Raw genomic sequence first — 23,713 nt, forward strand, 5'->3', positions numbered from 1 at the left:
GAGGCCAAGGTGTTATTTTCATGTGTGTATGTGTGCTCAGTCATGTCTGACTTTTTGCAACACCATGGACTACAACTCACCAGGCTCCTTTGTCCATGGAACTTTCCAGGCAAGAATCCTGGAGTAGGTTGCCGTTTTCTCCCCAAGGGGATCTTACTGACCCAGGGATCAAACCAGCATCTCTTGTGTCTCCTGCATTGGCAGGCAGATTCTTTACCACTGTGCCCCCTGGGAAGCCCATTATTTTCATGGGAGGAGGGTATAGAAACTTTCAACTCAGGTTTTTTTGTTTTTGTTTTATGCAGGCTACTTTTAAAGTCTTCATTAAATTTGTTACAATATTGTTTCTGTTTTATGTTTTGGGTTTTGACCTCAAAGTATGCGGGATCTTAGCTCCCCAACCAGGATGAACCGTCATGCCCTACACTGGAAGACGAAGTCTTAACCACTGGGTCACCAAGGAAGTCCCAAGACTCAGATTTTTTAAACTGATTGCCAAGGATTGCTGCCATGCAGCTGTCTAGAGTTGTCTGAGAATGACCAGGAGTGAACCTCCTCTCCCAGAATTCCAGCAAGAAGGGACCCTGGTCATGAGGATTCCTCATGGGCTAACAGACAGATTCTCAGGACATTCTGCTTCTCCGATCATTTCCCTCTTTGGGGAATTCACCTCTATTGGGGTGGTGTCTGAGAAAGGAAAAGGGGCAGCTAGGAACATTCTAGGAAATAGAAGGAGCCAGAACTTGGAAGTCATTCATTCTTTTTTTTTTTTTTTTTTTTTTTTTCTGATTATTTCACATCTCTTTAGCAAGGCTTCTTGAGGGCAAGGTTGCAAAGATTGTGTCCCTGCCAGGCAGGACCTTGCGGACAGTGGCTGTGGAGTGCGATTAATGGTCATCCTAAAGGCATGTCAGGACTGTGAGCCTAGGAAGCCTCCGGAGGAGGGGAGCTTTGAGTTGCAGCTGAAGGACAGACGAGAGGCAAGGACAAGACAGGACAGTCCTGGCCAAAGGGCAGCGGGCACGGAGGCAACTTTTCCCAGAGCGCACAGGGAGCAGGAGAGGCCTGGAGCCCACCGAGCCTAGCGGTGGGGCACCCCCAAAGAGTTTCAGTCATGGTGGGGACAGATTATTTGTAAGGTTCTAGAAAACTGAGGTGTGGAGTTGGGTCAGAGATGTGAGACCTGGAGGAAGAGAAGCTCTCACTGGTCCCCGTGAGAGATGGGGCAGCCCAAGCCAGATCCAGGGAGCAGGGCAGGAAGAGGATGGCTTACCTGGAAAGGATCGGGACTTTGGACGCAGACAGACTCAGGCTGGTGAGGAGTCGGCTCCTGGCAGAAATCGTACATGTGGTCTTTCAGGTCGACTGCGGGAATCACAAGCCAGCACAGTGCAGTTTTCTGGGGGCATCGCTGGCAAGGACGCAGGCCAGCTGTGCATCTCCAGCCCAGGCTCCTCCCCATGGGGGCCTCAGCCAAGACCGTTACTGGGTCTTACTGGGATCCTTACTGGGGTTGTGGGCTGAGACACTTCTTCTGCCTTGATGCAGCATTTTTCACTCCCAGCCCTTCTCTCCCTCCCTCCCCCACTCCGACCCCCAGAGCCCATAAAGAGGAAGGAGCCCCTTCAGCAGCCTGCCATCTGACCCTCCTCTCCAGACTGGTGAAGGTGGGCCCCTGGGGAGCTGGTGCCTCTTTCTGCCCCTCACAGGGACACCTCAGTGAATAAAGGCCGACTGTCCTTTCAGTTTGGCTCATCGTCCTCACTGACCACCTCCACGCCTGGCTGCTCAACAGTGAGACAGACGTATGTCACGGTCCACTCGTAAACGGTTCTGAAGCTTCTTGCCAGCTTTCCATTCACAGCATAAGATCCCAAGTCATCTGTCTTTCCCCATAGATTCTGCTTTCCTACCTGCATTCATTCCTTTTTCCTTATATTTATTTATTTCCCTGCTCTGGGTCTTGGTTGCGGCACTCGGGATCTTAGTTGCAGCATGTGGGACCTAGTACCCTGACCAGGGATGGAACCTGGGGCCCCTGCCCTGAGAGTGAGAGTCTTAGCCACTGGACCACCAGGGAAGTCCCCCTGCCTGTACTCATTTAAGTTGTCCTTTTTCTGAAGTTATTCCAGTTCTGACATAACTCTTTAAATGTTGAAGCCAAAACTTACAGGATCTGTAAAGACCTGACCAGAGCAACAGAGGGGACGGATGAGCTGTGTTTCCAGGGGTCCGACTCCCGTTGGAGGAGCGGGATACAGCACAGGGTTTTCTCATTGACTTCAGCTCAGAGCCTTTTCTTTTTTTTTTTTTAACCCATCCATTACGTCTTCCTTTCTTGTGTTGTTACCAGGTATCATACTTACCTCTTCCTGGGTGGCTCCATCTGCTCATTTAAGCAGCATTCACTGACATTTACTGAATGCTTTGCTTGTGAAGTGAGTCCTGTTCCAGGACCTGAAGCTAGTGCTGAACAAGACAGAAAAAAAGAGGATCTTCCTCGCTAAGCCCTTCTTTCCTGGTAGAGGGGATAGAGAAGAGACAAGTAAAGAAATACACATGGTCATTTCGGACAGCAATCAGTGCAAGATGAAAATAAAATAGCGACGTTCTAGAGAGGGCTTCCCTGGTGGCTCAGTAGTAAACAATCCTCCTGCCAATGCAGGAGACACGGGTTCGATCCCTGGTCGGGAAGATCCCCTGAAAAAGGAAATGGCAACCCACTCCAGTATTCTTGCCTGGGAAATCCCATGGACACAGGAGCCTTGTGGGCTACAGTCCATGGGGCCAGAAAATAGTTGGAAACGACTGAGCATGCATGCACACAATAGAAATTATTGTTGTTATATTCATCATCAGCATCAGTCTTGAGATAATGAACGTGGGATGCAGAGATCCCCAAAGCAGGAAGATGGGTTCCCTGTCTTCTTATATCTGCATTGTCCTGTGAGAAATTTCTCCCCATCTACCTTCCAGTTCTCTTCAGCGGTGACAATTCTTTTGGGTTGTTTTTTTAACATATATAATCATTTTTTTCAATGCAAAGAAATAGAGGAAAACAATAGAATGGGAAAGATTAGAGATCTCTTCAAGAAAATTAGAGATACCAGGGGAATATTTCATGCAAAGATGGGCACAATAAAGGACAGAAATGGTGTGGACCTAACAGAAGCAGAAGATATTAAGAAGAGGTGGCAAGAATACACAGAAGAACTATACAAAAAAGATCTTCATGACCCAGATAACCATGATGGTGAAATCACTCACCTAGAGTCAGACATCCTGGAGCGTGAAGTCAAATGGGCCTTAGAAAGCATCACTGCGGACAAAGCTAGTGAAAGTGATGGAATTCCAGCTGAGCTAGTTCAAATCCTGAAAGATGATGCTGTGAAAGTGCTGCATTCAATATGCCAGCAAATTTGGAAAACTCAACAGGGACTCCACAGGACTGGAAAAGGTCAGTTTTCATTCCAATCCCAAAGAAAGGCAATGCCAAAGAATGTTCACACTACGGCACAGTTGTACTCATTTCACATGCTATCAAAGTAATGCTCAAAATTCTCCAAGCTAGGTTTCAACAGTACGTGAACCACGAACTTCCAGATGTACAGGCTGGATTTAGAAAAGGCAGAGGAACCAGAGATCAAATTGCCAGCATCTGTTGGATCATAGAAAAAGCAAGAGAATTGCAGAAAAACATCTGCTTCTGCTTCATTGACTACACTAAAACCTTTGACTGTGTGGATCACAACAAACTGTGAAAAATTCTTAAAGAGATGGGAATACCAGGCCACCTTACCTGCCTCCTGAGAAACCTGTATGCAGGTCAAGGAGCAACAGTTAGAACTAGACATGAAACAACGGACTAGTTCTAAATTGGGAAAGGAGTACATCAAGGCTATATATTGTCCCCCTGCTTATTTAACTGATATGCAGAATACATCATGCGAAATGCCAGGCTGGATGAAGCACAAGCCAGAATCAAGATTGCTGGGAGAAATATCAACAATCTCAGATATGCAGATGACACCACCTTTATGGCAGAAAGTGAAGAGGAACTAAAGAGCCTCTTGATGAAGCTGAAAGAGGAGAGTGAAAGAGCTGGCTTGAAACTCAACATTCAAAAAACTAAGATCGTTGCATCCAATCCCATTACTCCATGGCAAATAAATGGGAAAACAATGGAAACAATGACAGACTTTATTTTCTTGGGCTCCAAAATCACTGCAGATGGTGACTGCAGCCATGAAATTAAAAGACACTTACTTACTCCTTGGAAGAGAAGCTATGACAAACCTAGAGTGTATTAAAAAGCAGAGACATTACTTTGCCAGCAAAGGTCCATCTAGTCAAAGCTATTTTTTTTCCAGTGGTCATGTATGGATGTGAGAGTTGGACCATAAAGAAGGCTGAGTGCTGAAGAATTGATGTTTTTGAACTGTGGTGTTGGAGAAGGCTCTTGAGAGTCCCTTGGACTGCAAGATCAAACTTGTCAATCCTAAAGGAAATCAGTCCTGAATATTCATTGGAAGGACTGAAGCTGAAGCTCCAATACTTTGGCTCTCTGATGCCAAGAGCCAACTCATTGGAAAAGACCCTGATGCTGGAAAGACTGAAGGCAGTAAGAGAAGGGGATGTCAGAGGATGAGATGGTTGGATGGCATCACCGACTCGATGAACATGAGTTTGAGCAAGCTCCAGGAGTTGGTGATGGACAGGGAAACCTGGCATGCTGCAGTCCACGGGGCCGCAAAGAATCAGACACGACTGAACCACAACAATAAATCATTTTTTTAAACTTTTTAAAAAATGATTTTATTTATTTATTTTTGCCTGTGCTGGGCCTTTGTTGCTGCACAGGCTTTTCTCTAGTTGCAGTGAGTGGGGGCTGCTCTTCAGTTGCGGTGCACGGGCTTCTCATTGCAGCGGCTTCTCTTATTGCAGAGTATGGGCTCAGTAGTTGTGGCACATGGACTTAGTTGCCCTGAGATATGTGGGGTCTTCCTGGACCAGGGATCGAACCCATGCCTCCTACATTGGCAGGTGGATTCTTTACCAGTGAGCCCCCAAGGAAGCCCTATAGTCATTTTTATACTCTCTTGTTTCCTCTCTTTTAATTCTTTTATATATTTAGATCTTTCATGCATGGTTATTTTAAATTCTGTATTTGCTAAGTATAATACCTGAAATCCTGGCGGGCTAAATCTGTTGCTTTTGTTTCTCCTAATGCCTTAATTCATGGTGGCTTTTTTCTTAGTGGGCCTGGTGGTTTTTTGGTCCTGGAATTTTTTTTATTGGTTGCACTTTATCTCTGGAAAACCTGAAAATCCCCATTTGGGGACTCTCCTTTAGAAAAACCTGTAGTTATGCCTATGAGACACAAGGGGGCACTACATTCATGATAAATTAATTTCTGGGATGAGGGTGTCCCAGAGCTGAAGGACACTGGTAGCAGATGCTGTGGTTCATAGGAGCCCATCTTTTTTTTTTTTTTCTCTAACTTTTTATTTTAATTGGAGTATAGTTGATTAACAATGTTGTGTTAGTTTCAGGTGTACGGCAAAGTGATTCAGTTACACATACACATGTATCTATTCTTTTTCAAATTCTTTTCCCATTTGGGTTGTTACACAATACTGAACAGAGTTACAGGAGTCCATCTTAATTTTTTCCCACCACAGGGAAAGGCAGTTTTCTTTGTGGGTTCCCTTTACGGTAGGTGGAGTTTTTCTGTTCTACTCTTTTACTGAAGGTGTAGCCCTTTCCAGGATCTTGACTTAACTTATGAATGTTGGGCTCAGCTTCCTCACTCTGTGGGCCAAAGTCTTCTGTTCTGTGGGTTTCTTTCATCTTCAAGTTCTCAGTGCCACCGTTTGCCTCAAGGGCAGCACAGTTCCAGCACATACTCACTTCCTTGTTTTGAAGGGGTCTTTGGGAAGTTCCCTCACTTCTTGCCAAGTTAGCGATGGTTTTACAATCATATTTTGTCATCATGGTTGAAATCTAATGCCTTATAGTAGGAGCGCTCTGTGTAAATTTAGAGTACCAGCCTGCCAGGGGGAAGTGGGGAAGACCAGTTTTCATTCATTCATTCATTTGTTCATTCAACAATTATATATTGAGCTTCTGTAAGCCCACTAGTGTTTTAATGAGCAAAAGAGTCAAGGTCTCTGCCTCATGGAGCTTGTAGTTTAGAGAAGAGACGATTATAACCAAACAGAAAGTGTTAGTTACTCTGTCAGGTCCGACTCTTTGCAACCCCATGGACTATAGATTACTAGGTTCTTCCGTCCATGGGATTCTCCAGGCAAGAATACTGGAGCAGATAGCCATTCCTGTCTCCAGGGGATCTTCCCGAACCAGGAATTGAACCTGGGTCTCCTGCACTGCAGATGGATTTTTTACCATCTGAACCACCAGGGTCACGCAAATGAAAGTATGTGATTACAGACTGAGAAAGGGGAGAGAACATGAAAGTACAAGCCAGTGGTTCTCAAACTGTGGCTGAAACCAGCAGCATTCAGGAATAGAGTGCAAAGCAAATTCTCAGACCCTCTCCAAACTCACTGAATTGGAAACTCTGAGGGGGACCCAACAATCTGTATTTTAACAAGCCCGCCAGGTGATTCTGAATCATTGGCCTAAACCAAAGGACACTGACCTAGAAAGAGGAGCTGAGGACAGTTTCACTAGGGAAGTGATGCTGAACTGAGAGCCAGAGGCACACAGACAGTGAGAACAGCGTTCGCGACGCAAATGTCCTGTGATGGGAGGGAACCAAGAGAAGATGAATGTCCGAGTGCTTTACAGGCTGTGGAAGGGGACTGCCTCGATTCCTCCGAGCAATGGGAAGCCATGGAGGGGCAAGAGCAGTAGAGGGACCTGATCAGATTCGCATTTGAAAAGTTATTTGTCCTGATTTCAGACAGGACTTGAGGTGTGTTAGTAAAATCAGAAAAGGGAGAATAAGTCCCAAGTTTAGAAGCAGGATTCACAGAGGTTGGGGACCCCTTTGAAGTGGGAGCAGAGGAGAAGGAGAGCTGCTTTTCTGGCCTCCGGAAACTCTGGGCACGTGTGGGATGCTCACGGATCTGCAACCAGAGACAGTTAGTTGGCCATGTGGGCTGGGAGCTCAGGACAGCACTCAGGCCAGAGACGCCAATTAAGTGTGACTCCTCTTGGCCCAGGGAGTCTGGCAAAAGTGATTTAACCAGAATCATCCCAGGGTGCTGCCTTGTCCCCCTTTACCTGCATGTGTAGCCCTCGAGTCTCTATACCCAGAAATTAATCTCCTCCATTTCTCCTACTGTGATTGATGCTGCAAGAACAAATATGACAGGGGACTTCCCTGATGGTCCAGTGGTTAAGACCTCACCTTCCAGTGCAGGAGGAACAGGTTCAATCCCTGGTCAGGGACCTAAGACCCCACAAGCCTCAGGGCCAAAAACCAAAACATAAAATAGAAGCACTATTGTAACAAATTCAATAATGACCTTAAAAATTAAGGATGACATTTGATGACCCAAATCCAATGAGACACTGTTTAACATGTTTACCCAAGTTGTAAACCCTTTACTTGTGACCCTCAAACACCACCCCCATGTTCAACCTCAAAGCAGGTTTGTTTACTATTTCCTAGTTTTCAGGGACTCATCTCCGAATAAGTCTCAAATAATGATGCGTGAAAGTGAAAGTTGCTCAGTCTTGTCCGACTCTTTGCGAGCCCATGGACTATACAGTCCATGGAATTCTCCAGGCCAGAATACTGAAGTATTCTGGGGATCGAACCCAGGTCTCCTGCCTTGCAGGTGGATTCTTGACCAACTGAGCCACAAGGGAAGCCTAGTGATGCTCAAACAACTTGTGTTAATTCCTTAAGGAGTTTAACAGGCTATTCTGAGCCCCTGCTGATGTAAAAACATCTGGCTTTTTAAAATATATTCAGTCATTTCCTGCCTGATCTTTGTTTGTCTTTCCACCCTCCTTTCCAAGAGAAGTGAGTTGTTTTCTTTCTAATCACACCACGCTTAACCCTCACCTCACCGCAGTGCTGTTCTCCGGGCCAGCTGGAAGCCCTTGCCATAGGCCAGTGGAAGCGACTCAGGCTTGGGACTGCATGGCCGGCCAGACGGGGGCCTGCCACTCTCTCTGGTTCTAATAAGGAGCACAGAGGAAGGGCGCTCCCGCCCCTTCACACAGAGAGGAAACAGAAACTCTGTGCCCTGCAGTGTAAAGACAAGCTTGCAGGTAGAATTATAGCCCGCAAAAGGATCTAATTAAAACAAAGTTGCAGGACTTCCCTGGTGGCACAGTGGATAAGCATCTGCTTGACAGTGCAGAGGACATGAGTTTGATCCCTGGCCTGGGAAGATTTCACATGTCACTGAGCAACTAAGCCTGTGCTCTAGAGCCTGCAAGCCACAATGACTGAGTCTACATGTCACAATGACCGAAGCCTGCATGCCCTAGGGCCTGTGAGCCACAGATGAGGAGCTCTGTGCCACAACTACTGAAGTGCTTTGAGCCTGTGCTCCGCAGCAAGAGAAGCCACTGCAATGAGAAGCCTGTGCCCTGCAACTGGAGAGTAGCCCCCGCTCTCTACCACTAGAGGAAGCCTGCTTGCAGCAAGGAAGATACAGCGCAGCCAAAAAAACAAAACATAAACAGAAGTGATATTGTAACAAATGCAACAAAGACTTTAAAAAAATGATCTACATAAAAAAAAATCTTGAAAGAAAAAAAGGTCAAAAAAGAATTTTGGAAATTTTACCATTATTATTTTAATTTTTTTGAAGCTGTGTGATTCTGTTTTATTTTTTATTTTTTGGCTGTACCACACAGCATGTGGGGTCTTAGTTCCCCAACCAGGGATCAAACTTGCACCCCCTGCTTTGGAAGTGCTGAAGCTAAACCACTGGACCACCAAAGAAGTCCCCTAAAAGCATTTTTCGATTTTCTTCTCTTGCTAACTGGTGAGGTGGTAAAAATGACAAACTGCAGAGGACCACTCTGACCTCCTTGCCCGGTTTCTAAGAACCACCTCCTCTTTCACTGCATACTCTTTGCTCCCTCTGAAGCAGCCACCGACTCCCCTGAGAAGTTCTGATGACTGCTCCCCAACGCTGCAGTGTGTGGCTTAAAATCCCTGGCACTGCAGCGATCCTGGAGATCTTGGACTGGCCACTTGGGCTTGAGGACAGACCAGTTAGAGGGGATCTCAGAGGAAACTGGGGCACAGAAAGGGCACTGGCTGCCTCGGACAGACCCTGTTTTCCAGACCAGGAGCACGGGCTTCCTCACTCCGTGTGAGAGTGGAGGCCACCGGAACTGGAGTTCAAGTCAGCAGAATGACAACTTCCTCAGCTTGAAAAGGTCATGCATTTCTTCCCTTAGAAGCATCCAAAAAAAAAAAGAAGAAGAAGAAGAAGCATCCAGAGCACCATTTCTTAAACTTTAGCCTGGAAAAGTCCCTATAGCCGAAGCTATGGCTTTTCCACTAATCATGTATGGATATGAGAGCTGGACAATAGAAAAAGGCTGAGTGTCAAAGAATTGATGCTTTTGAACTGTGTTGTTGGAGAAGACTCTTGAGAGATCAAACCAGTCAATCCCAAAGGGAATAAACTCTGGATATCCATTGGAAGGACTGATGCTGAAGCTGAAGCTCCAATACTTTGGCCACCTGATGTGAAGAACCAACTCATTGGAAAAGACCCTGATGCTGGGAAAGGTTGAAGGCAGGAGAAGGGGACGACAGAGGATGAGATAGTTAAATGGCATCACCAATTCAATGCACATGAATTTGAGCAAACTCCAGGAGATAATGAAGGACTGGGAATCCTGACGTGCTGCAATTCATGGGACACAACTGAGAGTCAGACACAATTGAGCAACTGAACAACCACAAAAGATCACCGTGAGAGTTTTGTGCAATGCTGATTCCTAAGCCCCAGCCTCAGCAATTCTGATTCCATCAGTTCAGGGTGGGGCCTGGGACTCTGCCTTTCTAACCCCCTCTAGGAAGTCCTCTTGCTGCTGCTCCATGGACCACGCTGGGATCACCTCTGACCTTACCCACTGTGTTAGTTCGGGTAAAGGCTAAAGAGATGTCAGAATGCAGCACCCCAGGCAGCTGGTCAGCGGTGCTCGCTGAGTCCCTGGGTTCCAGGAGCCTCCTATATCCTCGGCAGTGGCCCCTATTTCCAGCCAACAGTGAGGAAACTCCTCTGAAGCAAGCGATGGGCAATTTGCACACATTTCTTCTGGTCACATGTCGCTAGCAAGAAGCCAAGCAGCAGTCTCCACCGAGGTGAACAGAGCCTCACTCAGTGGCCACGTGCTCAGCGGCCATGCGGTGAGGAGGGAAGAAGGGCAGAATGTTTAGGGTACCGTCTGCCACCTATGATACACGATCCCGTAAACAAGAGATCTGAAGAGCGCACGGGAAGGCTGATGTCGTGGTCTGGTGAGTCTGGGTGAATCTGAGCTTAGGTGTCTCGTGGGAGACTGTCACAAGCCCCAGGCAGAGCAGGGTAGCAGAGCAACCAGGCTCTGGAGGCAGAGGCTCAGATTCGTGCAGGTGAGCTGTGTAAAGCAGCAGCCGTGCGACCTGGGACGGGTGACACACTCTGAGCCAAGGCCACCTCCTGTGTAAACCGTGGTGATAACACTGTGATTGTCTTTATACGGGGCCCCAGTAAATGGCAGGAATCCCAGGCGTTCAGGTCACCATGCGGCGGGGTAGGGGAGGGGGGAGGGCCCTGGTTGATCTCAGACTAGAGTAGGATGTCTGCTCACTTTATTTGCCAATTAAGTGAACCCTTTCAGCTAGTTTTTAATTCCCCCTTAGCAATAGAGATGGTGAAGAAAACAAGTGCCCTCGATGGGAGTGGGAGAGGCAGACAGTGCTCCGCTGCAGACCCCAAGAGGGGCCGGGTGAGGGGCTCTCTCAGTGGAAGCGGTAAGAGGGTGTGGGGGGCGGGGGGCAGGGATGTGGTGGTTGGAGTCGCGGATGGAGGTTGGGCGTGCACTTCATTTCACAAGCATTTATCAGGCTCCTTCAAGCATGGGGCTCTGTGCTGGGAAACAACCAGAAATATGACCCTTGACCTCAAAGAGCACCCAGTCTAATTGGGAAGCCGAGAAGCAAACCCGCAACCATGATTAAGTACAGGCCAAGGCTGTGATCGAGGCATGGGGATGAGCAGAAAGGTCTGGAAACCTCAGGGTCAGTTCCGGGCAGGGGGAGGCGAGCTGAGGAAGGACTTCAGGAGACAGCACGTGGCCCAGGTTGGAGCTGGCTCAGCCCTGGGATGGGGGAGTCAGCCTGCAAGCACTGCCCACTGCTGGCCGAGAGGAAAGGAACCTTCTAGGTGGGAGGCCATGAGAGAGTTCGCCTTGTTCAGGGACCTCAAGCAGGACTGGGCTGCTGAGAAGGGAGGGAGAGGAAAGTTGGGGGGCGGGGGATGGGGTGGGGGCCTTTTCCTGAAGGTGACGGAGTCACTGAAGGATTCTGGACTAGAGGAGGCATAAAGGCTACCCTCAAGTCCCGCACAGAGAGGTTTGAAGGGAAGTGAGGTGGGGACTGAATGAGGATCTCCTCACTCGAATCCAGGGAGGGTGGTTAGCACCAAGCAGCTCTTAAAGGGGCAAAGTCACAGGATGTAGGGGGAGCGGAATGTCACCAGCACCGCTGGCTCTGAGTTAACTTCTCAGATTCAGGAAGCAAAGGAATCAGGGCACATGCTGCTGAGAGGCCCGGGCCAGCCTTGGACTTGGCGGGGAGGGGAGGGGCGCGCCAGGGACCTCAGGCTTCCTGGTCCCATGCCATCTCCCCAGCCCCGTCTGATCTGAGCACTGGAGGTGACTTGATAAAGTCACCCTCTGCATCAGACCCACAAGCCGGCGCTCTCAGCTTGGCCTCCAGTCTGGGTAGGTGGGCGGTGGTCCCGCCGGGGAGCTGCCAGAGTCACCCGGCCTGGCTCACCCCCAGGAGAGGAGGAGGTACTCGTAGCTAAGGAAGGTGATGGCGTTGACCGGAAAGGCGCGGGCACTGTTGATGGTGAGCCCCCGGAAGAAGACCCCCAGTCCTTCCTGCCGGGCACTGCTCACTATGCAGTCCAGCAGCCCCCCGTAGGCTCTCTGCTTCAGCCCCGCCATCTGCATCCGGGACTTGATCACGTCTAACGGGGTGGCGGCGACCCAGGAGATGATGCCGGCAAAGCCCCCTGCCACCAGCACTGTGCCCGAGCCTGGGGGACAGGAATGGGGAGGTATTCGGCGAGGAATGAAACATCCCCCTATCCACAGTCTCCCTCCCCATCCTCCAGGCCAGCCCCCTTTCCTCCCTCCTCTCTGTCCCCCACCCTCTGACACCACTTCACTTACTGGGGTTCTGGCCATCCGGTGTGAATTGGCGACACAGCCATTCATAGGTGACGAAATAGATTCCCAGGGTGGGGGTGTCCCTCAGGGTCAGGGCCCAGGCTCCCCGGAACAGCCCCCGGGGCCCCTCGGCCTGGAAGATGGAGGCGGCACAGTGAATGGGGCCCCGGTACCGGGGTGGGGGGCTCCCCGGCTTCGCCCTGGGCTCTGTCTGGTTTTGTAGCCGGACTTTGATGAGATCAAAAGGAGCCAAGCAGTAGGCCTGTAGGGAAGCAAGCACGAAGGGCCTGGGTGGACCTTTGGACAGGAACAATCTCTCCGAGTTATCTTAACGGGAGGAAGGCAGCGAGCAGACAGGGCAGCATCTTTCTGCAGGACCTCGCGGGCTTCCGTGACCACTCAGCCTCTCTCACACTCAGTGGGGAATGGGCTATAGCCCCTTCCCTTACCATCAGACCCATGACAGCAAGGAGCCCTGCCCCTCCCCTCGGCCAAACTTGCTGACACACCCATGGCACTAAAGAGTTCCCTAGTGGGCCAGCGCTTAGGACTTGGTGGTTTCATTGTCATGGCTGGGGCCCCCCAAAAAAACAAAAAGAGAATTCTCTCTGTGCCCACAAAACAGCAGGGGATGGACCCCTCCCCACGGATAAAGAGGTCACCTCGATAGTGTTGGGGACTCAACTTCAAAGACTCCTCCGGCCTCACCCCCTGCCAGACGCCTCTCAGAGGCCCCTGGGTGGGGAAATGCACCTCACAAAGCCCCAGACTCTAGCGTCCCAAGAAGGTGGGTGACAGGGTGGGATCTGAGGGTCCTCGAACACGATGGCTGAGGCGGATGAGACAGATCTGGGGTAACATTGGTGCTGGAGGGAAGGGAGGGGCCAAGGTGTGAATCAGGGATGCAACCAGGGCAAGTTCAGGTGAGGACTGAGGTCCCAGCCGAGGTTAGCACATCATTTCTGGACTTGGGTGTTTTTTGTTTTTCTTTCGTGGAAGGCACACAAAGTCCTCAGCCCTGGAGATGGCTGATGGCAGCCGGTGGAGGCTGCAGGTTGGCTATGGTGGTGACCTTTAGAGGGTGGCAGCTGGCTTACTTCCTCCCCCGCAGGAAGGGCAGTGGGCTGGGGTCCCTTCCTATGAGAAGGTGCTGTGATGTCACCCTCCCAGCAGAGCCCAAGGGCCGTACTGAGCTGAGGGTTTCACCTGGGGGTGAAGACTGACCCTGGGGGCTGGGCCAAAGGCAGTGTGGCAGGGAGGGGTGGGCTCGGGTCCCTGCCATCCCCACCCTGTGCCCACAGGGGCCAGAGGGATATCAGACACTGTACCAGCCTTAGCTGAGTCAAACGCAACTTTTATACACAAGAGGTGGTCATTCCTTGCTTTATGCTAACCAGAGTCTTCCTCCCCATCACCATGCAAAATATACATTTTCTGCTCTAAGGTGGAAATCAGAGCCTTGGGCTTGGTGGTAAATGGAGCTTCACGTGGTCCCTGGACCCTGTCCCCATCAGTGACCTGACCGTCCCCAGTTCTGCCATCTGTTCTGCTTTCTGAGGAACCAGAGAGGAGGGGGGGATGGAGGAGCTGGGCCCAGCTGAACCTAAATCAGGCCACTTGACCTGGGGGCTCACTCTCTTTCCTGTTTTTTGGGGTGCAGGTCTCAGAGTTTGGGAAATATGCAGGCATGAACCCCACACTAGGGGCAGAAGCAAAGCCAGGACCTTTCGGGTCTCATGAATTATTAATTCACTCAATGAGCCCCTGACTCTGTTCTTTGTCCTTGCTCTCTGCCCTGAAGTGGACAGAGCATCAGGGCAGGTGTCAAGTAGAGGGTGACCTGGGGTACTAGCTGGGGGGTGGGGTACAGCCGGGTGCACGCCCTCCAGCCTCTGCACCCAGCCCCGCCTTTAGCTGGGGTTCCCTCCACCCCACCCCTCAAAACCCAGTACTCAAGCACTGAGAACAAAGACCAGAACCAAATGGTTAGTCACTTAATAATTAACACCCTGGACCTCTCCCAGCGAGATCTGTGAATGGGTCACGGGTGAGGATCAGAGATGGCAACAGACCCCCCCGAGGTGGGCACCAACGGCTGTCTTCTTGGCACTGTCCCCCCCTCACCCCAGCTTTCTCTCCCCTTTGCCCCTTCTGTTCTCCATGACTCTCCCCTCCAGACCTGCAGCCTAGAAGGCCGCCACTCAGCCAGGCCAGGTCCCAGAAGCAGGCCTTTCCCCACCACTCCTCATGTTCCCCTTGAGAAGGCTGGGGATCTGCGGCTGTGGGTCACCAGAGGCGGGTTGGAGGGAAAGGAGTGAACTGATCATCACTATGCAAGTGTGTGTGTGTGTGTGTGTGTGTGTGTGCACCTGTGCACCCCCTCACCTGCAGGAACCCCCCGGTGCAGCCGGCTATGAAGACGTGCGTGTAGCTGGGCGGCTGGGCCCGCCGTTCCTGGTGGGAGGTGGCTGTCAGCGCCAGCAGGGCGTTGCTGTAGACCCCAAACAGGACGGAGTTGACCACAGATATGCTGGCGATGGGAAAACTCATCCCCTTGAAGAAGCCCAGGAGCTGCAGAGACACGGTGTGAGCTGGCTGGGGGCTCTGGGAGCCTCCCCTTGGCCCCCTCCAGGCCTGGCACTGCCTCCTCTGGCTGGAAACCACTCCTGAGTCCGGCCACAGGCAGGTGGAGGCCAGCGAAGACTGGGTATGGCCTCAGCTCCACTTTGGGGGGCGTGAAGCTACTGCTCAGCCCACTCCTGGTGGCCCCAGACTTGGGTCTTGTTTCTCTTTTCCAGGGGGCAGAGCCCTGCTGGGGGAGAAGGAAGCTGGCCCTGACCCCCCAGAGGCCTCCTGCCCACAAACCCCCCAACGCAGGCCACCCACCGACTCATGGCGGTAAGTCTTGACCATACAGTCGACGATGCCCCGGTATGTGGTCTGGGTCTGCAGCCGCACCTGGACAGGGAGGACAGAGCAGGCAGGCAGGCCGGGCGTCCAGCCAGCCCGGCCCTCGGGCCCTTCGAGCGGGACCCCAGCAGGGAGGAAGAGGCAGGGAGAACCTCCACAAGCCAGGCCCTGCTCTCTCCCTGATGTCTGCTTCAGCTGACATCTCTCCTTTCTTGGCGCCTCCCCTAGACTCACCTTCACAGTATCAAAGGGGTGTCCCAGGACCAAGCCCAGAGCTCCTGTGGGGATGATAAGGTGCTAGGAGTGAGGCCCCTCAGGCTGGGCTGAGGAAGCCAGGGTGTGCCAGAGGGGAGCGGGATTCAGGCCAGAGGAAGGGGGACAGGGCCCACCTGCCAGACTCCAAAGAAATGCCAGTTGCCCCCTGGCACCTTCCTCCGTGCCAGGCACTGGGCAGGGAAGGTGTGGGGAGCAGAGAGAGCGAGCCTGGCCCTGCCTGGAGGATACACACGTGGAGGGGAGGAGCCAACCCCAGACACACAGGGTCTTCACCCGTCTGGACTTGACACCCAAGCAGTCTGCTGACTCGTCTAACTTGGGGACTCCAGGGCTCTGGCCTCCCTTCGGCTCACAGCTGCTGTCGAGGGCAAGGCCTTAGTCCAGCCCCTCCCTCCCAGCCCTCTGCCCTGGCAGTGCAGAGTCAGGGGCCTTGAGAGGATGCCTGCTGGCACCAGGGGGGCCCAGCCCCCCCAGCATCTCCCCACTTCCTGGTCCTGCCCTACTTAGCAGAAGCTGGTCCTGGAGCTTTGGGGAGGTCACAACCCTGGAAGGCGAGTTCTGATGTCTCTTTCTCTTAAAGAGGAATGTCACTCAGATGCTGGGCCAGGGCGACAGTGCAGCTGGCCTCAGGGCTCACAGCCCATTGCCAGGTAGGACAGAGGTCCAAAGCAGAATGCAGGACAGCGGGTGATGTCAAAGGTGAACTGTCCTTCTGAGCCCTGGGGAATGGAGCTGGCGGTGCAGGTGAGTCTGGGAGAGCACTCACCGTGGCCCCACCCCTGACAGGTGTCCAGGTTGGGGGGGGCAGCCTGGGGCTCGGCAGTAGCCCCCGCCTACTGCACCTTCCTCTCCTCACCCCCTCAGGCAACTCCCAGGAGGCCCAGGGATGGCTGGTTCTGGGCACTCCCAGGCCACCGGGACTTTGAATTCAGCTCCTCTCAGGTCACCCACCTTCCCCAGGAAAAGTGACCTGCAATATGACAGAGGGAAGGAAAGTGTCTCACCGGAGATCCAGCCGGCCACAAACTCCTCCGCGGGCATGTCTGGCAGGGGTGGGCACAGGTGGCTCCAGCAGAGGAGACGCTGGTGAAAGTGTAATTCCACCCTCCCCGGACCCTGGACTGATAATCTGCTACTAATGTTTAACCCCGGGTGAGGGCCGGGTGCCAAGACCTCAGGGGACCAGGATGGGAAGCCAACCAGCTCTAGAGATGTGCAGAGTGTGAGATCTCATGGGGCAGGGAGGATGGCCCACCGTGGCCTGAGCCCCCTGACAGCCAGCAAGGGCCTCGCGGTGTGACCAGGCCCAGCAGCTGGGCTCGGGAGCTGGGGGGGTCCCTCCGGGGCTGCCTCAGTGGACAAGGATCTAAGGAGCCACCCCCCACCCCGGCCCAACTCCTGCTCATCCCCCAGCCCTGCAGAGCAGGCTGCTCACCCCAGCCGGGGTAGGTGGGGCCTGGCCACCAGGAGCCAGGCCCAGCTGAAAGGAGTGACTCACCAGGGCCGGAAGCTGCCTTCTCCAAGAGTTGTTTACCACGGACTCCACAGCATGTGTCAGAAACAGCCTCCCTCGCCTCCTCCTCCCAGAGCCTCTTTCCCAGGGGAGAGCTGGGGACTTGGTGTATAAAGGGTGGTGTGTCTCTCTGCCTGGGGTGACCAGGCTATTATACCCACTTCTCTGTGGACAACAACCCAAGCCAACAGGCCAGGGACCGGAATCGCTGTCTTCCCCTCTGCTTCCTTAGACCGACTTCCCCTGCTGCCAGTTCACTAAACGAATGGTCACTCCAGTCACCCTCTTGCTCTGTTATGAGCTGTGCCATGCTAAGTCACTTTAGTTGTGTCTGACTCTTTGTGACCCCACGGACTGTAGCCCGCCAGCCTTTTTGTCCATGGGGTTTTCCAGGCAAGAATATTGGAGTGGGTTGCCATTTCCTCCTCCAGGGGATCTTCCCAACCCAGGGATCCAACCAGCTCTTAGTTCTCCTGCACTGGCAGGCAGGTTCAAAAGACACACGCTTTGTTTTGAAAATGCTATTTTGTATCATTTAAAACTGTGTTGCCACTTGAAAAACGTGTTGCCACTTGGCCATACACCAGCTACTAACACAGCATTGTGAGTCAGCTATGCTGTTGTTGTTCAGTGGGTAAGACCTGTCCCACTCTTTGTGACCCCATGGACTGCAGCACGCCAGGCTTCCCCGTCCTTCACCAACTCCCTAAGTTTACTCAAACCCATGCCCATCGAGTCAATGATGCCATCCAGCCATCTCATCCTCTGTCCTCCCCTTCTCCTCCTGCCCCCGATCCCTCCCAGCATCAGGGTCTTTTCCAATGAGTCAACTCTTTGCATGAGGTGAACTATACTTCGACTTAAAGATTTGTGTTGCCTCTCCTTATAAATCGGATGATTGCTCGTCGGTCGTGTTTTCTCTGTGTCTGGTACTTTGATTTTTTCCTACTCTGTCATCTCTCTCTGCCCCACAAGGGGAGACATGTGCACGGAGTGAAAGAAGCTCAGGGTTTGGCATCTTCTAAACTGAGTTCCAGGGGCTTCCTTGGTGGCTCAGAGGTTAAAGCGTCTGCCCGCAATGCAGGAGACCTGGGTTCGATCCCTGGGTCGGGAAGATCCCCTGGAGAACGAAATGGGAACCCACTTCAGTATTCTTGGCTGGAGAATCCCATGGATGGAGAAGCCTGGTGAGCTACAGTCCACAGGGTTGCAAAGAGTCAGACATGACTGAGCGACTTCACTTCACTTCACTTCAAACTGAGTTCCAGTCTGAGCTGCCCCAGCCAGCAAGGTGATCTGGCCAGGCACAAGCATTTTGAGGATCTCTTGTCTCACATCATTTGGGAGGCTTGGGAGGTCATCAAGGGGGTTTCCAGGTGTTGGTGTTGTCGACAAAAATAATCAACAACAATCTATAATAAGAATTGAAAAGAGTTTTATTTGAGCCACACTGAGGAATATACCCCAGAAGACATCCTCAGATAACCCTGAGGAACAGCTCTGGAGAAGCATGGTTTTCAGCACAGTTTTATGTCTGATCAGAAAAAGATTCGTCTAGTCTTTGGTTTGGTTTTTTTCAGTAGTCAGCTATGGATGTGAGAGTTGGATCATAAAGAAGGCTGAATGCTGAAGAATTGATGCTTTTGAACTGTGGTGTTGGAGAAGACTCCTGAGAGTCCCTTGGACAACAGGGAGATCAAACCAGTCCATCCTAGAGGAAATCAACCCTGGACATTCATTGAAAGGACTGATGCTGAGGCTGAAACTCCAATACTTTGGCCATCTGATGCAAACAACTGACTCACTGGAAAAGACCCTAATGCTGGGGAAGATTGAGGGCAAGAGGGGAAGGGGGTAACAGAGGATAAAATGGGTGGTTGGCATCACTGACTGAATGGACATGAGTTTGAGCACACTCCGAGAGATAGTGAGTGACAGAGAAGCCTGGCTTCTGCTCTGCTGGACTGCTCTGCTGCACTTCATGAGGTCGCAAAGAGTCAGACAAGACTTAACAACTGAACAAGAACAAAGAACATCAAGGAAATCAGTGATTTAGTCCTGCAAAGTTTCAGAAAAACAAATAAGCACAAACATAGCAAGCCAGTATGGCCTTGGTGCCTGGGAAGGGTGTCTTATCATTGAAGAAGCATTTCATGTTTATTTTTAAGATAGTCATCTTTTTTTGTTTTTTTTTTTCCAGCTGCCCAGCATGTGGGATCTTAGTTCCCTGACCAGGGATCGAAACCGCACCCCATGCAGTGGAAGCCCACAGTCTTAACCACTAGACTGTCAGGGAAGTCCCTTTTCATGGACATTCTTTACTTCTGGTCAATAATTACAGCAGATCTACTGTGTATGTTTGATAGGCCACAAATAGGCTGTTCTAATTAGCATCAAATTCAAGTTAACTCATGTATAAGCCAGAATGACTTCCCCACATCTCAATAAATGAATATTCCTTTTGTCAGTGTCCCCACATCAGGACCACATCATCCAGGGTCATGTTTCTGTCTGTTAATCTCATGTGTATTCCTATGTGGTAAGCCCGGAAGACAGCAGCGTTGGGGATGTGGTGGGGCAGACCTGTGGAGGCAGGCAAGGTGCTGACCGCAAGTTTGACTGCAAACCTGGAGGAATATGGCATTAGGAGAGCCTGGGGGCACTCCGATGGAACACGTACTTCACATCGACAAACATGAAATATTCTGTCAGATTTCTATTCTCAGGAATGTTGGGCAGTTAGGGCCTGGGGGTGGAGGTTGAGGAGAAAGGGATCTTCGCTCAAGGGCACGGAGACCCCGGGCTCAGGTGTCACTGCCCAGAGAAAGCTGTGATGGCCCCAAAGGCAGCCCCAACCCCTGGAGTTGCCTGGACACCTCCCTTTCTCTTTACCTCACCACCGTTCCATGGGGAAACACGTTCATAGTACCTCCAAAACAGACGCTGAATCCAATCCCTCGCTGGCTCCCCCACTGCTTCTGCCCTGGCCCCAAACCACCATCACCGCCACTTGGATACCTGCCCGCAGCTGGCCTCCCTGCCCCTGCTCCATCCCTTCCACTTCCCCTTCCAGCCTGTCCTCCACCAGCAGCCCGATGATGCAACTGAAATTGAAGTAGACCATATCTCTCCCCTGCTCCACACCCTGCAATGGCCTCATCCTGCTCAGAGTCAAAACTGAAGCCTCGGGGACTTCCCCAGTGGTCCAGTGGCTACGAATCCACCATCCAGTGCAGGGGGCCCGGGTTGGATCCCTGGTCAGGAAACCAGATACCACATGCCACAACTAAGACCTGTACAGCCAAATAAATAAATCTTTAAAAACAAAACAAAGCCTTCCAGGCACTTCCCTGGTGGTCCAGTGGTTAAGGCTCTATGCTTCCACCCCACAGGCCACTAAGATTCCCCCCATATGCCTTGCATTGCAGCAAAAAAGAGAAACCCAAAGCCTTCCTAGGCTCTAGGGCACCTCTGCCCACGCTGGCTTCCTTCTCTTCTCCCAAGAGCCTCCTGCCTCCATCTTTCACACCACTGCTCCTGCCCTCCAGTTGGCCTCCTCTTGCTGGGCTCAGACATCACCTACGCAGTGAGTTGGCTCTGACCGGCTGGGTGAAGGTTGTCGTCTGCCCTACCTGCCCAGCATTCCTAGTGCCCCTTCCCTAGCCCAACCCTCTCTTTCACTTGTCAGCTTCTGACACACTAAGCCATTAACTTGTCTGTCTGGGCAGGGATCACTGGCTGTTTTGTTCCCTCATGTTATCTTAAAGGCTTAGAACTATGTGTGGCACAGAGTAGGCAATGAATGAGATATGAATGAGTGGACAAGTCAGGGAAGAGCATTAGATAGCCCTGGGTCTCCAGTTCTCTCTCCCCATTTCCAAAGGGCCCCAAAGAATGTAAAGTTCCCAAACACCCCCTACCTGCCCCTCCAGATCTCCTCCAGCTCTTAGTTTCCCATCTGCCCGAGGACCAGTCCCGATGGTGCTTCTCCTCTCCTGCAGCTGCCAAAGCAGAATGCCTTCCTCCCCCACCACGTTCTCGTGGGTGGACAGGTTCTAGGGAGCAGGGTTCCATCTCCTACCTCCTCCCCCTGGAACTATCCTGGGCTCCTTGGGCTGCCCCCAAAGACCTTCCCGAGCCCTGGTCCCTCACAGACAGCTGGGCTGTAATCCTAGTTTTGCAGTTTGTTCTCTCCTGAGTGATGCTGGATGATCCCTCTGTGGGCCTTTACTGTTTGCAAAAGTCAGGGACCAGCCCAGCAGATAGCTGAATCCAAGGCCTCTTGGCTGTGAAGGCCATAAGGCTGCCTGTCTATTCAGAATGGGCCCCACTCTGTCCTCTAAGCCCACCACACGTCCCCAGCTCAAGCGTCCCCAAAGACCCACAGCCACTCCCCAGGGCCTTACAGAAAGGCCGCCGCACCCCTGGCTAGCTCTTCTCCAATTCTCCAGCAAGGTCCACCAGGTTAACCCTTGGCCTGGCAAAGCAGAGCTCAGGTCTTGACATTCTCTAGCTCACAGCCTCCAAAATGGCTTCACTGCCTGCCAACACCCCACCTCCGTGCCCCCCCCCACATACTTCTACTCCTGGTGTTCATGCCATCCGTGACCCCCGCTGGGTGCCACCCCACCTCCCCACCTGCTGTGCTGTTTGCTCAGGGCTTCCCTGCTGTCCTAACCTTGCTCCTGCCGCTCTCACTACCCGGAACGCTTTTAGGAATTTCATCCAGCACCTCTCCTCGCTGGACCTCACTGGGTTCGTCTCTTCACCACCACCACACATACTGCCAGACATCAGCTTTGTTATTGAACCTTCTGATCCTGTTTTCTCATGAAATGGAAATCTGATGCTCACCTCTTAGTGTCTTAGAAAGATTATAGCACTTAGAAAAGGATCTGGCATGCTTTCTATGCTCCACAAACAGCAGCTACCATTATTCTTATCAGCACTCACAGGGTCCCTGAGGTTGACATGAGGAAACACACATGAAAGGGCCTAGCACACAGTAGGTGCTCAGGAATTGAGGACCTGTTCTTCCTGCTTTTGACACTCTTTGGCTCTTAAGGCAATTCTGTCACCTTATGGGGCTTTACGGGCTTCCCCAGATGGTGCAACTTGGGACTTCCCTGGCAGTTCAGTGGTAAAGATTCTGCCTTCCAATGCAGAGGGGGTGGATTCAGTCTCTAGTTAGGGAACCAGATTCAGCATGCCACAGGGTGCAGCTTTAACATTTTTAAAATAAATAAACACAACATTGTAAATCAACTATACTTCAATTTTTAAAAAATTTTAATGCAAAAACAAAAAACCATGCATCTTTCTTGGTGTTCTCTCTCCTCTCTCCCTCCAGTTCCCAGTGAAACCACAACATAACCTTCCCGAGGGCAGGAGCCGTGTCTCACCCAGATCTCCACACCCTGCCCCAGCCCAAGACCCACACCCCAGTAAGCACTCAACACACTGAACTGTGATCGCACTTCACCCCGGCCGGTTTAGGGAAGACACCGAACTATTGTGTCCCATCCCAGAGCCAGGAACCTGGAGGCAGAGGCCACTTCCCACTGCTCACATCTGAGCTCCCTGAGTCCCTAGGTCATGTTGGGAAGGAAGACATGATGTAATGGGCCAACCATGGGGCAATCTGGGTCCTGGGGGGGTAGGCATAGAGCTGTTTCAAATATTAAGACTTGGACTGTGTTAGGCTGGAGCTGCCTTCCAACACACTGCAATCAGGGCAGGTGAGCCCTCTACCCTCCACCCCTCACCCCACCTCCTGATCACCCAGCCCATTGCTGTCATTTGGAACAGTCTCTGGAAGGTGATCCATGGACCTGTTTTTTTTCTGAGATCTACACTGCAGGCACACACATGCTGGCCTTGCCAGGACACGTTGGTGGCATGACCCTGGGGATAGGTGGTTTCACACCTGCCTCCTCTGAGCCCAACACCTCTACCCAGCCTGGGAAAGCCGCAAGGTGTCCCAGGATGTGTGTCTAAGATAGTGAGGGCTCATGTGACTGCTCCCTGGGATAACAAGAGTGCCCAGCCTGGATTCCTGACACGTAACTAGAGGATCTTTGGAGGTCCTCGAGTCCAATGTCTTCGTCTGACAGAGGGGGTAACTGAGGATCCGAGGGGAAAGAGCTTGTCTGGAATAGTCAAGACAGGTACCCAGTTCCTGACCACCGTGGGGAGCCCATCCCCACTCCCGGCCCCGAGGCACTGAGGCAGGCTGCCAGCATCAACTTTACCCAGAGCCCAGCACATTATGGCTCCGGGACACGTCCCCATGAAGCACCTCGCCTTCACAGGTGAGGGGACTAGCTCAAAGTCACAGGCGTGTGTGCGCCAGAGCTCGCGCCCCGAGCTCTATTCCCTATTTCCTTGAACCTTCGCCACATTCTGTTACAGGACAACAGACGGGGCCTGTGTGTGGGGGTCATGCGCCCTCCAATCACTCTGGTAGGTGGCGGGGCAGTTTGTCCACTCGGCTACCAGGAGACTTAGGCTCGCGGCCGGCATAAGCGCGAGCTTGCGAGGGACGGGCGCGCGCGGGCGGGAGGCAGGGCGCGTGCGCGGCGGCCCCTGGCTCCGATTGGCTCCCGCGGGGCCGGAGAGGCGGGGCCGTGC

At 52.0% G+C, this 23,713-nt stretch overlaps 1 protein-coding gene across 8 annotated transcripts; it reads right to left on the bottom strand.

Annotated features, from left to right (window-relative positions):
* Positions 1-10,787: 10,787 nt before the first annotated feature.
* SLC25A45 (solute carrier family 25 member 45) lies at positions 10,788-17,330 on the bottom strand. Of its 8 annotated transcripts, XM_043452702.1 has the most exons (7): positions 17,069-17,330; positions 16,337-16,540; positions 15,529-15,572; positions 15,271-15,342; positions 14,770-14,955; positions 12,388-12,646; positions 10,788-12,251 (listed from the first exon to the last, which is right to left on the bottom strand). In XM_043452702.1, exons 4-7 carry the CDS (start codon positions 15,295-15,297, stop codon positions 11,983-11,985), a joined length of 741 nt encoding a protein of 246 aa, XP_043308637.1. In that variant the 5' UTR covers positions 15,298-15,342; positions 15,529-15,572; positions 16,337-16,540; positions 17,069-17,330; the 3' UTR covers positions 10,788-11,982. The 8 variants fall into 8 exon arrangements, with proteins under 8 accessions (XP_043308637.1, XP_043308640.1, XP_043308636.1 ...); XM_043452705.1 differs by lacking the exon at positions 15,529-15,572; XM_043452701.1 differs by lacking the exons at positions 16,337-16,540; positions 17,069-17,330 and adding an exon at positions 16,575-17,039.
* Between the last annotated feature and the right edge of the window lie 6,383 nt (positions 17,331-23,713).

This window comes from Cervus canadensis, chromosome 29 (genome assembly GCF_019320065.1).
Source record: "Cervus canadensis isolate Bull #8, Minnesota chromosome 29, ASM1932006v1, whole genome shotgun sequence".
NCBI lineage: Eukaryota > Metazoa > Chordata > Mammalia > Artiodactyla > Cervidae > Cervus > Cervus canadensis.

Coding starts and splice junctions, on each gene's coding strand:
- SLC25A45 (XM_043452700.1), bottom strand. CDS start 16,611: ATGCCCGCGGAGGAGTTTGTGGCCGGCTGGATCTCCG. Junction 15,573..16,574: donor TGTGGCCGGCTGGATCTCCG/GTGAGACACTTT, acceptor TCATCCCCACAG/GAGCTCTGGGCTTGGTCCTG. Junction 12,252..12,387: donor ACCGGATGGCCAGAACCCCA/GTAAGTGAAGTG, acceptor CCTGTCCCCCAG/GCTCGGGCACAGTGCTGGTG.